The sequence below is a fragment of the Ambystoma mexicanum genome, chromosome 5q (genome assembly GCF_040938575.1).
Source record: "Ambystoma mexicanum isolate Mex_15411 chromosome 5q, UKY_AmexF1_1, whole genome shotgun sequence".
Taxonomy (NCBI): domain Eukaryota; kingdom Metazoa; phylum Chordata; class Amphibia; order Caudata; family Ambystomatidae; genus Ambystoma; species Ambystoma mexicanum.
The window spans coordinates 286,568,821-286,585,534 of record NC_090933.1 but is presented as its reverse complement, the minus strand read 5'-3'; the positions used below and the strand labels follow the sequence as shown (position 1 = coordinate 286,585,534).

Below are 16,714 nucleotides of genomic sequence, written 5' to 3'. Positions count from 1 at the left end.
TTTTAGATTGCATTGCATCAATCAGAGTGTCCAACTATTTATCAGGGTCCACACTTGTTATTTTAGCTGAGGTGACTTTAGCGACTTCCTGCAGGATTTGTACACTAAGATGATGATGCACTATGATGGACCATAACGCCCAGTACGGACCGAGCTGCAGGTCTATAAAGCTATTAGAACACACTCAGTGTTAACTTAAAGTAGAATAAATGAGACATGTTCACTTAAAGTGCAAAAAAATTGCAAAATGGTAAATAAATGTTGCAAACATTTATTTACCATTTTGCAATTTTTTGTACTTCAATTAAACAGGTCTCTTTTTTTAATAGGGTGGTGGAAGGTGATTGGGTGGAAGGAGTATGCTATTTAACAGAAATCAGGTGTGGGTCTGCCTGCCCAGTGTTTCACTTAAGGTCACTTCAGTTTTTTTCCCCCCTACACAACCATACCCTTCAAATGATTGCACACTTAAAAACAGTAGCACAACATTAGCAAGGTCACTCTGCATATAAATGACCTTAGCGTGCTATCAGCTTACCTTTGTATGCTCCGATTTCCCATTATCCTTCCCATACTACTCTGCACCAAACAACGTTAAAAATTAAATATGCCACGTTCCATACCAAAGAAAAATGCAGCTTTGCTTGTGGTCTTGCAACCTGTAATTCGGAACAGAAAGCTAACTCTTTCCGTTCCAAAATTACACAGGGACCAACGCGGAAACTTTGCAGGCAACTCTGCAGGCTTACGTGGGCACCGGCAGTGGGAACAGGTAAGCAATGACAACAGTCATTGCGGGCTATATTCAATCTGCGGGCTATACCAGTTCGTATAGCCCGAAGATTGACCAATCGCAACCCTCAAACACCCTCTAGGGTGTTCTATTTGCCATGATTCCATCTGCAAATATTGCATCCTGCCTGAATATTTTGACAGTCGTATCAGTGATAAGCAATATGTGTTTTTTTGTAATACACGAGTTTTTTTTCCAAAGGAATAAAGCACTTTCTGCATTGTTTCATGCAGTGACGACAAATGAGAATTCACAACTAATCCTAGTATTTGTACTGAGAATACAATTTTTCTTAGTGCATACACATTTTTTGTCTACACAGGGGTACTTCTGGTAGGCACTATGTCAGATCATGAATTCTTGGAGTGGTTGATGATCTCTTCTTATAATCACAAATACAATATGTGTTTTCTTTAGCCTAAATATTTGCAATTCTTTACAAATAAATTCCAAAGGTGCATCTTACAACTCTTTTTCCAGTGGTCGGCAGGGGGCAATTCCCTTCCAAACTCTAAATACATGGTAGCTCACTAACTATGCATGCTCACAAGTGGCTTACCGCGTTAGCCAGTTGTGCACATGAAAAAAATGCACGCAACCATTTCCGCATTTAGGAAAAAATAATTAGAGCGAACATTGGACACAACATACTAGAGCAGAAAACTGCACACTTTCAAATCGTGCTGCACATGGAAACTTCACGTACAATTACCCCTTCTCAGCCATGACAGCACGCTGCCATCTCATGCGCAAGTATTTATTTTGCTTGAGGTCACTGAAGATGCTCTCTGGGGACCCACAATACAAAAATGTATTGTGTTGATTCAGTAGCAACAATATATAGAATAATAGATGAGAAGCTTTCCGCTACGTGAATATAATCTGTTTCTATTTGACAGACTGAGAACGAGCGTGAATCTTAAATAGCTTATGACGTAACATGGTAACCCTGAGGTGGCATACTATCGGTGGTTGCAAGCTACCCATCTGTGATTGTATGTTGTGTATGCTCCAATGCCCCACTTTTCCAGCCACTACTGTGTCCCACTGGACCAGCAGTGAAGGAGGTGGTGATCGAAGGCATTATGGGAAAATATACACAAAATCGAATGTTTCCCCTGCCCTTAATCTTAGATTTCAAAAAGGATAAGAATAATACTTAGAATTCTCCACCACATGACAACAGTTAGAATTGACACCGTCTCCCCCAAACTCGCTACTGTCAAATAGGAATAAATATTCTGTGCATTCTGCCTAAATCCCAGAACTTGCTTCATCTTGACCCTACTCCATACAAAGGCATTTGATGCCTGGGGTTATACCCCCTCGGCCCTCATCCACCTCCCTCAGATGTTGGCATCTCCTTCCCCATGAATGAAAGTTGTAACTGGAATTCTGCCACCCACCCCCAGCTCCCCAACAGTGTGGCAGCTGACTATCTGACAGTCATTGAAAGCGGTGGCTTCCGGGCTGTTCAAGGCAGCGTGCAGAAGTTGCAGTGCTCCAACTGTAACACAAGCGGTTCCACCATCTCTGGGGAACCATGGATTAAGGCATAGTGGATGCTGTTTCCCCTGCTTCACATATTGAAATGTTTCCCCATGCTGTGACATCACAGCAGTTCAATATGAATTCCAGAATCCTGTCCGGAGGTCATAGTAGGAAGAAGGCTTTTCGAAATGGAACCACATTTTCTTGCCCTTCTTTTCGGAGTGATAACAGTGCACTTTTTTTTTTATTATCTTTTTACTTTGCATTTATTTGGATAAAACAAGGCATATGACCTCATTTCTGCAGTTAGACTGCTTTAACTTGCCATTTAGATGCCATTATGCGTCACCTATATTTTAAATTAGTTTACCACTGAAAACGCAATAAAGAACATTTAAAAATGATACAATAAAATAAGGCCTGGGCATTCTTCTTTGTAAATATTTACAAACTAATTTCACCAAATCGCAACACGCAATCCAATTGCAATTTAGGTGCACAGCTTTAAACATATCTGCATCATACTATCAAAGCTGGGTTTACACTATAAGTAGAAAGTGACGACCAATTGCTTGTGTCTTTTCATCGTTATTCAGGAAAACATACAAATGAGCCATAGTTTCTTCCCTCGCAATTATAGTCTACCCTATATCCTAAATTATTTAAATGTTAGTTTCATAGAATTATATAACCAGCACCGTCTCAAAGTGTCATGCATGACATGGGGCAAATTGACAGCTCTGCAACTTAAAGACACACAATGAATCAAGGGCAGCATAGGGGCTTAGAGGTCTATAGCATTCGTGCATTTGGTCTCTTGCCCAGAACTTTCTCCTCCAGAAGCCTACATTGACATGTCCGACTAGATGGTTTCCAGTTCACCGTTTGTTTTTAATGTCCAGGTAGTTGGTTTAATAATATTCAGTTTTGACGTAATTTAAGACAACTTGTGACAGAGGAAAATGTAAAAGGGCGAATAATAGTTCCCTATACATCGTCCTGAAGCTGACACTTCAAACCACCAATTCTAATCAAATTATTTGGTCTCTTCATTGTTTAACTTTTAGGTACAGCTGGATCACTCTGACTGTAACGGAAGAGGACATGCCTTCGTCACGCACAAAAATACTTCTAAACAGTGAAAGTCAAGATCTGATTAAAAGACTGGCGAAATTACAGTTTGTTGTTGAAGGGGTTAAACAAGAGGAAACTACAATAAATGACAGAAGGATTCTATCTTTTATATTTACAAGAACAAGATACTTTTATCAGGATGAAGAGACCCTTTCCAAAACCATCACCCAGCAGATCGCTGCAGAAGTACAAATGAATTGCTGCATCATACTGACAAGAGGTAGCCTAGAACACACTGGGAAGAAGCTGTTTCTACTATGCAATTTCAAGGTTGCCGGTGCAAATGATGTTGCAGTGCGGTCTATTTTAAAGAAATTAGTGCAACTGTGTTAAGTTGGGTGGGAGAGTTAAACGTTGCTTTTAAAACCTCTCTCAGTATACTATGCTACAGTGATGCTTGTTCCACTTGTGTGCTGCATTACATAATTTTCCAATCAATTATGGCAAGAAGAGGGGCCGGTATCGGGGCTTCTATAAAGGTGAAAAAGTGTATAGTCTGCGAGTCTACCGTCCAAAACAATCTTTCACCTATGATGACCAAAGTGAAAAATTGCATACCCACAAGTTAATTTCATGCATCACAATATACACTATATTGTGTCCATGTAATATGCGGTACATTGGCAAAATAGCTACACAGAATATGTGCATTGTTCTATACAACAGCGCAACAGAAATGTGGAACCTTCCATCCTATGGTGCTACATGTGCAGAACATTACTACAAAGATCCCATGGAAGTAGGTCTTCAATATGGATCACGAAACAGATCTAAAATGGAAGGAGAAGCACATTAAAGTTGAAACTGAAATCTTGTTGGTGTGCTTTATAGACATTATATTACTTTTTGCTATTTATATAGGAAGACAGAATCTTGACATGTTTAAGGGTTATAATATCGATATTTTAGACGTTGTTTGATGGGGTAGTAATAAGATGTAATTTTTGTGTTAACTTAATTGTACAACTGTTATATCCTGTGTGATGGATTTTTTTTTTGTTGGATAAACTAATAAAAAGATTTTACAAAAAATAAAAAATAGAAACACCTTATTTCAGTGGGTGTTCAACGACAAATATTAGGCCACAACCCGGATGAAGAAATGTAGGTTGTCTTGAAGTATATCGTTTTGAAACATGGACAGTGATAAGTCATATTAGAAACCAGGCTAATGTGAGCCATGCTATCCATCAATCTGGACCGCAATGGGGCACTACTAGATCGGTAGATATTGTGTTGCATGTGCGTTTGCCAACCATCTCGCTCAGTTTGATAAATGTTTCCGAAACAGCGCACTACTGTCCAATTGGAGATTATATAGGACATTTGCACTAGCCTATCTGCCTATAGATCGTGGTTCACTCAGTCTGCATCAGGACAAAGAGCGCCATAGCCGATGAAGGTCTGATCATTTTAAAAATAAAAGGTTGATAAAATATTTTTAAAATAAGTATGCCCCAAAATGTTTCTACATTGTTGCTTCTCTAGATGGATTTTCGGTTTTGATCAATGTTTGTTCATTGGTTAGTAATGCAATGGCTTTAAGGAATGGCTCCACTTTAACGACTCTGGACTTTGCATTGGTTTACCCAAAGGTATTAAAACGGGGCATTGACATAGCTAGCAGTTTGAGTAGGGCTTTTTAAAGTAGGGTAAAATAAAATCTATAGAATATTCCTAGTCTATATCCATGATGTGAACCATGACAAAGTTCTTTACGGGACGGAACGAGTGGTGTACTGCGAGGAGTGTCATTATCAGATGTCTGTCCATCTCAGAATAAACTGCATGGGATCTTTGCAACCACTGTGCACAGAGGACTACTTTTCATTTCGGAGTATTTTGGTATCTTGTATAGGTTGTCTTTGAACTGCTGGCTCATGCAGCACCAGATGGAAGATCTGGAGATGAGAACCTGCTTCCAATCCTTGCAGCAATGTTGCAGTAGTTCAATACACTGGCTCTAGCTTGATGGTTTCAGAGAGCTGTTGAGGGCAGAATTGTTCCCCCCCACATCGATCACAGGATTTCACACGATCTTCAGCCTTGAGAAAAACAACGTTTACTTTCTACATTGAACCGCTAGGTGAAGGCATTTGCAAACCTTTGGGATATGGATTTAGGATCCATTCTGCAGAGTTGATAAAGCTGACAGATTGTTTGTCCCCGTCTGCCTAATTCTAATCGCCCTGAGCATTCCATGTACTCGACATAACCTCCATTTAAAAGACATCCGATTTACACCTATCCTTCTCTAAATTTACCAACACTGGTCACACCTCTCCAACGACATTATACAGCTGCATTCCTTTCTCTTACATCCCATAAAGGCTCCATAGCTCCACCTTTTACTCACTTCTTGACTGCCTTTAACTTGCTCCCTCCATTACCCCTCATCAATGCCCTGCCTGCTGTCTTCTATGTCCTCACCATCAACAATCTTGACTCTGCCTTTTCAACCATTCCCTACAATTTCTCAGATAACCCAATAAAAAAAGACATCATTAAACATTTGCACTGTGCCAACTCTACCAGTGGAAGTGGCACAGGGGACAGTCACAGATGCTCAGTTCTCTATTTTCACGGTGACAAATAGCAATGTTGAGCGTTACCCCCGCAACATCCCTGCTTCTACTTCCTCCTCCAACCTCAAGACCAAGTACTGCAAACACCCATCAGGCAGCGTCAAGCTCTCTGCCTCCTAATCACAGCTGACAAACACTGCTTCCTGTGGAACACAAACACAAGGATGACAATCCTTGCTCACCTCTGTCAGACCCCTCTTCAATATCGTTCATTTCTTGGAACTCCAGACTTTTCTCTTCAGCTCCCACACACAACAAAGGGCAAAGCCTCCATCTGACAATCTCTTGCAGCAGCATCACTACACAACTCCCATCCAGTTACTTGCTCAGAACACACATTACGTTCGGTTACCAGTCAATTGGTCGAAAACATTTGGTCGACAGGACAATTGGTCGACACCATTTGGTCGAATGCCAAATGGTCGAATTTTTTTTTTTTTTCTTTTTTTTTACCCCTTTTTTTTTTTTGGGGGGGGGTCCCCCCCCCAACCCCCTTTTTTTTCTTTTTTTTTTTCCCCACACGAAAACCCACAAAACATATATAAAAAAAAAAAAAAAAAATTCGACCATTTGGCATTCGACCAAATGGTGTCGACCAAATTGCAGTCGACCAGTTTGTTGTCGACCAATTGACCGGACACCATTACGGTTCACCATTGACATTCCCACAAACTGCTTCTGTATACTTTCAGACCAAAGAAACTTGTCAATTTAGTCACAATATGCCCGTCCAAATAACATCAGTGATCTTCACCCCACTTCCATCAGAAATCCTACTTGCATCCATGTCAAATGTCAGCTCAAATTCCTTACAAAATGTCCCCTCTCCGATTCACGACCAAAAGGCTAAACAAACCTTGGTGTCATGCAAAACAAAGCAGGGAATCTAAAAGGTGCAGACAATTGGATTTTGATACATTTTGCCTCCAAATAGCACTTACAGAAAACCACGAAGGCATTTTCTCAGCCAACGATTCCCACTCATCTTCTTATAAAAAGTACTAGGAAACGCAATGGACTACCCAAATTGCTATTAAACATCAACCATCTATTACGAACATCTTGGCAACACAAGCTTCCATCCAAGCCAAAGGAAAACCTATGGGAAATCGTAGAGCGCCCTACAGTTGTTAATACTTTAACATCAGACTTGTGATAGCAGACACTGGTCCTTCTTGGTATACTTGTTATGTCTCCCAGCAGTCTTTTTCAGTTTCCTGGGAAGGTACTCGTTCTTCTTTATGCTCTTTATCTTATGGTGTACCACAGAGTTCTGTTTAGTGTCCTTTATATTTTAGTCCTTTGTTTTTCAGAAACTTTTTATGCTGCTATACACATTTTCGTTTCATTTCCAATGTTTACATAGTCTACATCAGCAATTGTCTTTGCATTGTTTGGCAGTGAAAACCTAGGTGGCATCTCATTTCCTATGATTACATTCTAAAAATACAGCAATCTTGTTTTTCCCAGCTACTGCATCTATTGTTCAGCATATTAATTTAGAACATCCTTCTACTGCACGTAATCTTGGTTTCATATTTGATTGAGCGATTAGTACCCGTGTTCGTCTATTTAAACTTTATGATATAGGAAAAATGTGTTAGCTTTTAACATTCTGTGCTACTTAAACTGTACTACTGACTTTGGTACTGTCATACGCAAATTATTATTGTTCGTTTCATGTTCGGATTCACAAATATGCTTCCCATGCAATCTATTTTACATTCTAAAGTTACGGTCTTATTAAATTTGAATTCTACTTCTCATATTTCATCTTACCTGTCTCGGTTGCATTTGACGCCTATAACCTAGATTTAAGTTTCATGTATTGTGGGCTTCATTACAAGTTTGGCGGTAGCCTTGTCGGTGAAACCGGCAGGCTGCTGGCAAACTTGCACATTTTTCTGGCCCCTGGCAATGGGGAAATAAAGGGCCATTACAACCTTGGCGGAGCGTGCATTTCGCCATTGCCAGGGGCCGGAAACTTTTATCCCCATTCGAGCCCCATGGGGCTAAATTGGAATGGGCAGACCGGTAGGACCAGCACCATTCAGAATGGTGCCGGTGCTACCGGCAGGGTCTGCTCACGGGTGCTGGTACGCCCACCAGGTCCGACCTGGCGAAAAGACACCCGCGAGCACAACTCGTAGTTTGCCGGTCCGGTAACTAAGGTACCGGTGAGCTTACCGGTACTGTAGTTACCGGACCGTGAGGACCTATGTATTGTATGTAAATGCAATCACAGACTTGCTCCTTCATAACTATCTGGACTAATATATCTATATCAAATATAGACCGCAAGAGGACCCCTTATTACAATGTTTAAAAAGGGTGATTTCTAAAGCCCAAAAACTTAAAGGCCCAATACCCTCTTAGACCATACATCTAACATTTTCACAAGGGTTCTTCGGCGAAGACGAATGGCTTAGGTAATTTCCCCAAAATTCTTTATCAAACACATTTAGTCTAGCTTTAGATACGTTGTGGGGGATGAAGCATCAGAGCTTAAATCTGTAACTAATCTTAGGGAAATAAGTATTTGGGCTGGGCGCTTCGGTCTAGGTGGCATTCTTGATTTACCACGTGGACAGAAGCAACCTCTGGAGACAATATCGGTATATCCTGGTCCTAAGTGGACATATTAATATACATGCATACAGGGGAACAGTGGCAGAGTCTAATTTAGAACTAAACAGAAGGTGGTGACAGAATTTAAGGTTAGCCAAGGGGTGCAGAAAGGTTGAGAGTTGCCCCCTCGCTGCCTAGTTGTTTAGGAGGAGGCTACCCCAAGCGTCCCTCGGTTTGGCACTAGGAGAAAAAACAGTATTCACATATGCAAATTATACTCTGTTCCTGGCCAGAACCTGAATGCTGTGCATATCCTTGTAGATGTCTATACAAACTTAATGGGAGACGGGTCATTGTGTAAAAATAAATAAATATAGATCTCCACGTAAAGGAAGAAAATGAGGGAGGTATTCTCTAATGAAACTGTCTCAATGCCAAATGCTCGATTATCAGGGAATCATATTTAATAATATACTAAACTGTAATGATCATCTTTGTCTATGCAGCCACAGCAGGCTTACTGTCCCACAGATAGCAGGTACCTTTTTGTGCTCGAGTACTAGTCTCATTATGCATTCAATCCACCACACCATCTGAGGGCCAGCCGCAGCTCCCTATATTCACAATACAGTGTCCTTAAAAAAGAAAATCAAGCAGGCACCCTTGCAAAATATAGCTCACCTGCAATACCACACTTGACAAGAACCAATCCCCATATGGCTAATAGTTTAGATGCCAAGTCTTTAATGACCTGTGATACACCGATTGGGCCATTGAGTGTTCCAGTGGATCAGACATTGTACTTTGCCCATGCACACCTCCGGCCATGGGTTTTTCCGTTATGAAGCCATCCCAGACAGACCTTATGGGTTCTGTCAACTATCAGACAACAGTTGACATCTTAGAAATAGGTACCCATGATACCTCCAAATTGGGGCTTAGACAACCAAGATGTTGAATTTAACCAAATGCCATGGGGAACAGCCCAATCCCTCCTTCTTTCCAAACTTTGAGGTAGATCAATTCTCTCCATAGTTCTCATCATCAAAGTGCTTCCCTCAGTTTTTCTCTCCTGAACACAAGCTCTCTTATGTGGCATGGGGTGGAAATACACCATTTTCTCACTGAGACTACTCCTGATCTCCTTGCCATAACAGAGTCATGGTTGAATGAAGCGACACAATCCAGTGCCAGCTGGTCATCCCAGACAACATGTTTATCTCCCACACTGATCACCCTGATCAAAGTGGTGGAGGATTAGCGATTGTGTAATAAACATCTCAACTTGCATGTTATTCTCCACTAATCCCTCAATGGCTGTGAAAGACTTTTGGCCAAAATATAAACCAATGAGAAAGTTTCTCTCACCATTCTGGTGATCTATCGACCCCCCCCAGAAAACCCCCCAGATTCCTTAATTTGCTCAATAACATTACTAAAGACTAACTTCTGGGCCAATGACTGCCAGGATAAGCAAGCAGACTCTTCTGTCCACCATGAGCGCAATTGGAATCTCACAAGGGATTACCGTTCCAACTCAGAGGGTGACATATACTTGACTGGGTACATACACATCATCTATCGGTCACAAACATCTCCGTAATGCAATGTGCCTGGTGGGATCACTCGATAGTGAACGCCACTATTCCTCTGCCAGCATCACCACTGAGACTTGATGCTGGACCCAAACAGTTTAGAATGACAAGAAACCTCAAAAATATTACTCCACAAAAGCCATCAGTTGAACTGGCAGCCAGGTTATCCCCTCTTGAATCCTTCGAAAACTCTGACAACTGGCTTTTCATCTTTCCACAACCATCAATTGTGCTATTAAGGTACTTGATCCTGAAGAATCCAAGCTAGCGAAAGCGGAATAAAATAAAAACTGTTGGTTCAATGAATCAATTTTATTACTTCGGTGTTTGAAAGAGACTGGCAAAAGCACTCTTCCCCTTCTACCCTTTCACTGTACAAACAGTAAAACACTTTAAATTAGCTATTGTTGAAGCAAAATCATCCAGCTTCAACAGCAGGATTGAATCCGCTAAATTCAGCTCTAGAGAGCTCTTAAAGAGTTTGGGGTAAGTAAAGCAGCTCTCAAAGATTCTGCATGGTGTCAAATGATCAATGATGAATGCAACCTTAAAATCTCTGGGCATCAACAATTCATTTTGGCCCAACAAAGCCTGCTCCCTAACACCAGAATGGCTCGCCTTCCCTGTCCAATCCCCCAGGCACTCAAAATAAACAATCACCTGTCAAATTTCACTATAAACACTGCATCGAAGCTCAAATCCACAAGATCATGGTGGGAATGAAGCCCACATCCTGTTTTGGTGACAGCTGCCCCTCCAGCATATTTAAGGACTGTATGGACATTCTGGACCTTTGGGTAACCAAGCTTATTAACCTTTCCTTTACGGGAGGCAATGTCTCCCGTCTGCTCAAGGAAGCATGGATCATTCCATTATTGAAGAAAAGCAACTTGGATCCCACCATAGCCATACATTACATCCAATAACAAATGTTCCCTTTTTGCTGAAGATTCTGAATCGTGTTGCACATATCCAACTTCAAGAATTCATGGAAACTAACAACATCCTTAGCCCACTGCAATCAGTCTTTAGAGTCAGGCATGGCACGGTGACTGCCATGTTGGACATAAAATCCAATCTTGCCAGCATTGTGGATACAGGTCAACCAGCCATTGTCATACTATTAGATCACTCTGCAGCCTTTGACCTAGTCGACTACTCATTGTTGGTGGCCAGGGTTGAGGATTGGGCTCACTGTATCTGCACAGCCACACTCTGGATATCATCCTTCTTGGGTCCCAGGAATGCAAGGTTGGCATCCTATCAAGACAACTCCATACAAGAAACCATCACCTGTGGGTTCCCTCAGGGGTCCTGTATTTTCTCCACACTGTTTAACATTTACGTTAGGCCCCTTCTTGCCCAATTGGATGACCTGAGTGTTCAGTATACCAACTACGCTGATGACACTCAGGTCATTTTTGAACTGTCAGGCAGTTACACTCCGAACACTTTTGCGATTAATTCAATCTATAAGTCCATCCAGGCATGGATGGCAACCAATTCTCTGGCTCTGAATACAGAGACAATGGTGTTGCTGATCCTTGCCTCAGGACAAAGACTCAAAAAGGGTCACACCAACTATGAGAGCTTCATCATCTCAGGCAGCAAAATCGTAGTAGCCGGGATTGTCACGACATTGGCCATTATTCTAGATGCTGCGCTCACCATGAAGCCACAGGTTGCGTGCATCTCGGCTACCTGCAGTTACATTACCAAGCTCTTTAACTACATTCGCCCATACATATCTTTCAGCAATAGACCTCTGCAGGCCACCGCCCTGGTTAATTCACGCCTGGACTATTGCAACAGTGTGTTGTTCAGCACTTAACATCAAGGCACTTCAAGTCACACAAAATGGTGCTGTTCGAGGCCAGGAGGGAGCTTCATCGGTTGCCCATAAAATATTGTGTTACGCACAAACCTCTCTCCTTGACCTATAAGTGATGGAATAAGAGGAGCCTCAATATCTGGCAGACAGCCTCACAACCATTCACATGAGCTGGAATTTACGGTTTCAAGACCCGCAAAAGCTTGTGCAATTTAGGTACAAGCTCATCAGATTTGGCGGAACCATCTTTGACGTCCAAGCCTCTTCAGCCTGGAATAATTTTCCACTGGACCCGAGACTGGCAAATTCCCTCAAGGAATTTAAGAAACTTACCAAGTGCCACCTTCTTTCAGCCGGTTCCCTTTTTCCTCTCGACACCCCCAGTTACTTTTTCGTTGTTTGTCTCATCTTTGTTCTCTGTGTGCCCGAGGCCTACGGGCAAGTGGCGCATTATAAAAAATTTAATAAATACATATCTTTCCAAACAAGTTGCTAAGATGACAAGAGCATATGGGCCATTTTTTTCGGTTTGCTAGAAATAGGTACTGTCCTTTGGTAAATCACTTACTGGCAATCTATGCGACAAAAGCTTTTTTTTTTAATAAACTCCTCAGACGTCACAAAATTATTTTCTTTTCAAATTGTTTGCGATCACTTATACAACCGCCACTTATATTGCCCATTTAGAACCTGGTCTAAACTATCTTACCGATCAGTTAGTGGTGCAGCCTTTACTTTTCTGGATGAATATTTGGAATATGTATGCAGAGCCCACTATGCCCTTGCATAATGGTTAGAGGAAGAAATCTTTGTTTGACCAGGTACGATGTCTACATTATGTCAGGAAGCACTCACTGTCTTTGGGCTTAAGCACATGCGTTGAATGCACTGAAAGCATTCCATACGATTCAAAAGGTTAGTAAAGTCTATTGGCAGCCAAACACATAAAAAGGAATGCCATTTTATCAAGCACTAGTGCAGTTAAGCATTGTTTGCTGTTTGCACTGGTCAAGGGTCCAGCAGATAATCTAGGATATATCTTCTTTTACATATCAAACCATGTCAGTTACACAGGTGAAATGTAACATTCTCTGACTGGCCCATTTAAGGGCCAGCTACAATAAACAATGGATATTATGGAGTCACCTGTGTGCCAATGTAGGTCACTGAAGACCTAGGAGCATTGCCTCTTCTCTCGTTGTTTATATGATTTCCTGAGGACAAAAACTCTGATTTCCGTTTTATGTGCCATGGACCGAACGTGCTACAGGCCTGCAATTTATGGCATAGTCACATCCAGCAAAGCACTAGTGATGTATAGTCTGTCCTACTTTACATTACTTGCATAGCCAATTAGAGTAAGCTCACTCTCTAGCCCTTCTGGGGACCTAAGCAGCAAATCGTCATGTAAGGAGATGGAACAATGTGAACCTAAATAGTAAGTGTCAAGACCGGAGGGGGGGTCTGCACTTCCGCTCTCTATATGGTAGAGGAGAGACACAGAGACCCCTGCCAAGATTATCCAGTAGTGGTAGACGTAGTCGAGCAATCAAGGCCTAGCTTCTCAGGAGGTGATGCGAGCTGGTTCTTAAGTACAGTGTAGTCCCCGAGCACCCACAAAGGAATGTCCACACACCGTATCGGTTAAAACACAGTCTTTATATAATTAATATTTAAGGTCATATACACAATCACGATAACTCACTTTGTACTCCGAAAATCAACAATGGTAAATATGTACAATTCTAAAGTGGTACCACCAACAAATTAGATCTTATTCAAGTGCATACGGTCAGAATGAGACACAGATCAAAATAAAGAGGAAACCAGCAGTGGAGAGAGGAAGGAAAGCAAGATGGTTGAGCAATAGGCAGAATTCTGGTAACTACCGTTAAACACAGCTCTGTGTGGAGATCCCCCCTCCCCCAACCTGGGCAACCTGTAGAAGAAAGATACAAGCCCAATCCATATATTGTTCACCCTTAGACTTCCCAATAGTTCTGCAACCCCTAAGTACCTTGGTGTTGTAGCATTCCGCGTCGGGGAAATCGACAACCCTTCTTGAGTGTCCTCCCTTTCAGGCAGGAGTCACGGGTCGTCAAACGTCCGACGGAGAACAGGTTGAGCTACGACGGTGAAGTGGCCACGTCGTTCCTAGCAGTGCTCATTGACGGGGAAGTGTAAACGTCCTGCAAGGAAGAGGTGTGCGGGGCACCTCGGTGTAGATAGTTCTGGACCGCAAAGAGTTGAAGAACTGTGGCCCAGCAAGGGCGTCGAGTCATTGGCTTCTCTGTGGTCTTTGGGTGGCGGGAAACCCACCTGGAGGCTCCTCGGCGCGTCGGTCAGGCCTTCTCCAGCAGGATACAGCCGCGACGCTGCGGACGAAAGCGTCCTTGGATCAATTAAGTTCTTAGGCAACAGGAGCGCGGCAGCTCCAGTCGGCGACGGCGATCGTCGACAGTGGCGGACAACAGTCCGGGCGCTTCTTCTTGGAGTTCCGCAGCAGTCCCTGTATCGGGTTGGCAGCCTGTCGCAGGTCTGTCTACCAGGGAGCTTAGGCAAAGATCAGCTGTTCACGATGGTCCCTCGTAGCTCAGGAAGAGGGCGCCTTACCAGGTCCTCTCTGGGTCAGTTCTTGAAGCACACCGCTTTCCAATTGCGAAGGAGAGCAACAGCACTTCTTCCCGTCCAGCAGGGCTCAAAGTTAAGCTTCATTCCAGTTACTCTTTGTAGTGGACTTCAGCTTCTGAACACGATTCCTAGCAGTGAGAGGTCCCCAGATATACTGTTGATCTCCCATTCATTCTGCTAGGTCATACTCAAGCATCCAATCACGACTACGGGCATTCATGCAGGCAGGCAGCCAATCAGGCACATGAGGTATTTCAGGCCATTCACTCCTCTCCAGACACTCACAACAAGTTATGGTTATTGGGACAAGTACCGAGCATTCAACACTCCAAGCTGCATTCATACCGGTTTCGGGCTGGGCTGTCTCAACCATTGTGTCAACCACCAGATACTAGACAGCCACAACATAAAATGTATATTCGTCACACACTCCATTCACCCAGGTCCCACCCACAACATACGGTCGTTGAGAAGGCTCCAGCCAGTCTGGTCGGCACTTCTCTACACTACCATATACAGAACTTCCACCCAACAGCCAGTCAGGGGGAAGGGACAGAGGCAGGGCTTCCCGGGACTTCGGGAAGATCAGGGTAACAGTTGATGGAAGGCAAGAGGCCATGGGGGCCATTTTGTCTCCATTAGGAATCTACCGATCCCAATGACAGGGCCTGGGCATCCCAAAATGGAGGACGCTCAGGGCACCAGTCATTCAACACGGAGCTGCCACCAGCCCATACCCTGCTCTGTGGGTCACACACAGGTGCCCAAAAACAAACACTAGGGGCACAGGGTTGTACCCCTACCCATGGGTGCCATAAGGGTATCCCACGGGTCCGTTCACCAAACCAAAGGAGAGAGAGAGTCCCACATGAACTCCTGTGCGGAAAACACGACAGAACACACGATAAAAAGCAGTAAAGGACAAGGATACGGAGGCCATGTCCCTCCGATGCATTTCCAGCATCATAGTAAGGGCATAGAGCACTCTTAGTTAATGGTTTTACACATTGTTTCAAATGTGTTTTTGTTGACATTTATATGTATCTATTGATTTTATATTGTGTTTTGCAATGATAATTGTGTTTTGTATTTATCGTGGATACAATCTGTATTCAAATGAAGATTGATTGACATTATAGGATAGTTTAAATTCAAGTCACATAACAAAGGTAATACATTTGTATTGCAGTTGGGGGATTTAATTGCTTAAAGAGCTCAGTTAAGGCACAAGAAAAATACACATGTACTCTACATATCTTATGAAACGGTGTGGTCGTGTAATCATGTTTTGCCATCCATACAAAAAAGTACTTGCATGTAAAACTGGAAATTCATTTACACTGGCCAACTATATTGATTGAATATTCATGTAGTCATATTTCTAAATAGTAAACTGTAACCTTTAACCATCCTTTACCTTCCAAAGAGTTTGCATTCACTGCTCAGACATTGTATCACTTGGGGGCTCAGGGTAGTTCTGAAGAAACACCAAGCAGGTTGGTATATCTGGGCCCTACAAATCGAGCTGAATAACAATCTTGATAACACGTGTGATGTACAGGAAAGTGCTCTCTACACAAATAGCTCCCCATAACATTCTATGCAAGCTTGTTCCTTAAAACAAGTAATTAAACATAACTTACCATCATAAACAAAGTAGGTTGAATCTTTAAAGACCAGTATAGCGGGGATTTCCTGAAGTGTCACATACTGAAAATACATTTCAACAAATTAAGTGCTGCCTTAGGATAACATCAATATTTAGGACAAAATATGTGTTCAAAAAGAGAATAGATCTGTATATATTAGAACATACATGTTGCATTATACTATATTGTATTTATATAGCACCTCCTGCCATAGGTGCGTTGTTGCAGTCCTGTTTCAAACTGCAAGAATTTCACTCTCATATTCAATGCATTAAATGTATACGGTTGGTGAGGTCTGGTATGCCAGAGGTTTGGGGTTACCAAGAGCTCGCCCATTCAGCTCCCAAGGGCCCCAACAACCCTTTCCTCAGAACAAACAGAAGACTCAGCCAAGGGCAAGTTAAACTGTCGTTTATTACAAAAAGCTACAGTGATCA

The 16,714-nt window shown here is 42.4% G+C and overlaps 1 protein-coding gene across 1 annotated transcript in view; it reads right to left on the bottom strand.

Moving 5' to 3' along the window:
• Nucleotides 1–16,714, bottom strand: part of TMX3 (thioredoxin related transmembrane protein 3) — a 495,045-nt gene that overhangs the window by 205,032 nt on the left and 273,299 nt on the right. Inside the window, exon 9 of the mRNA XM_069620785.1 lies at nt 16,272–16,338. Coding sequence (XP_069476886.1) covers nt 16,272–16,338 — 67 coding nt within the window. The remainder of the gene's footprint in view (nt 1–16,271; nt 16,339–16,714) is intronic.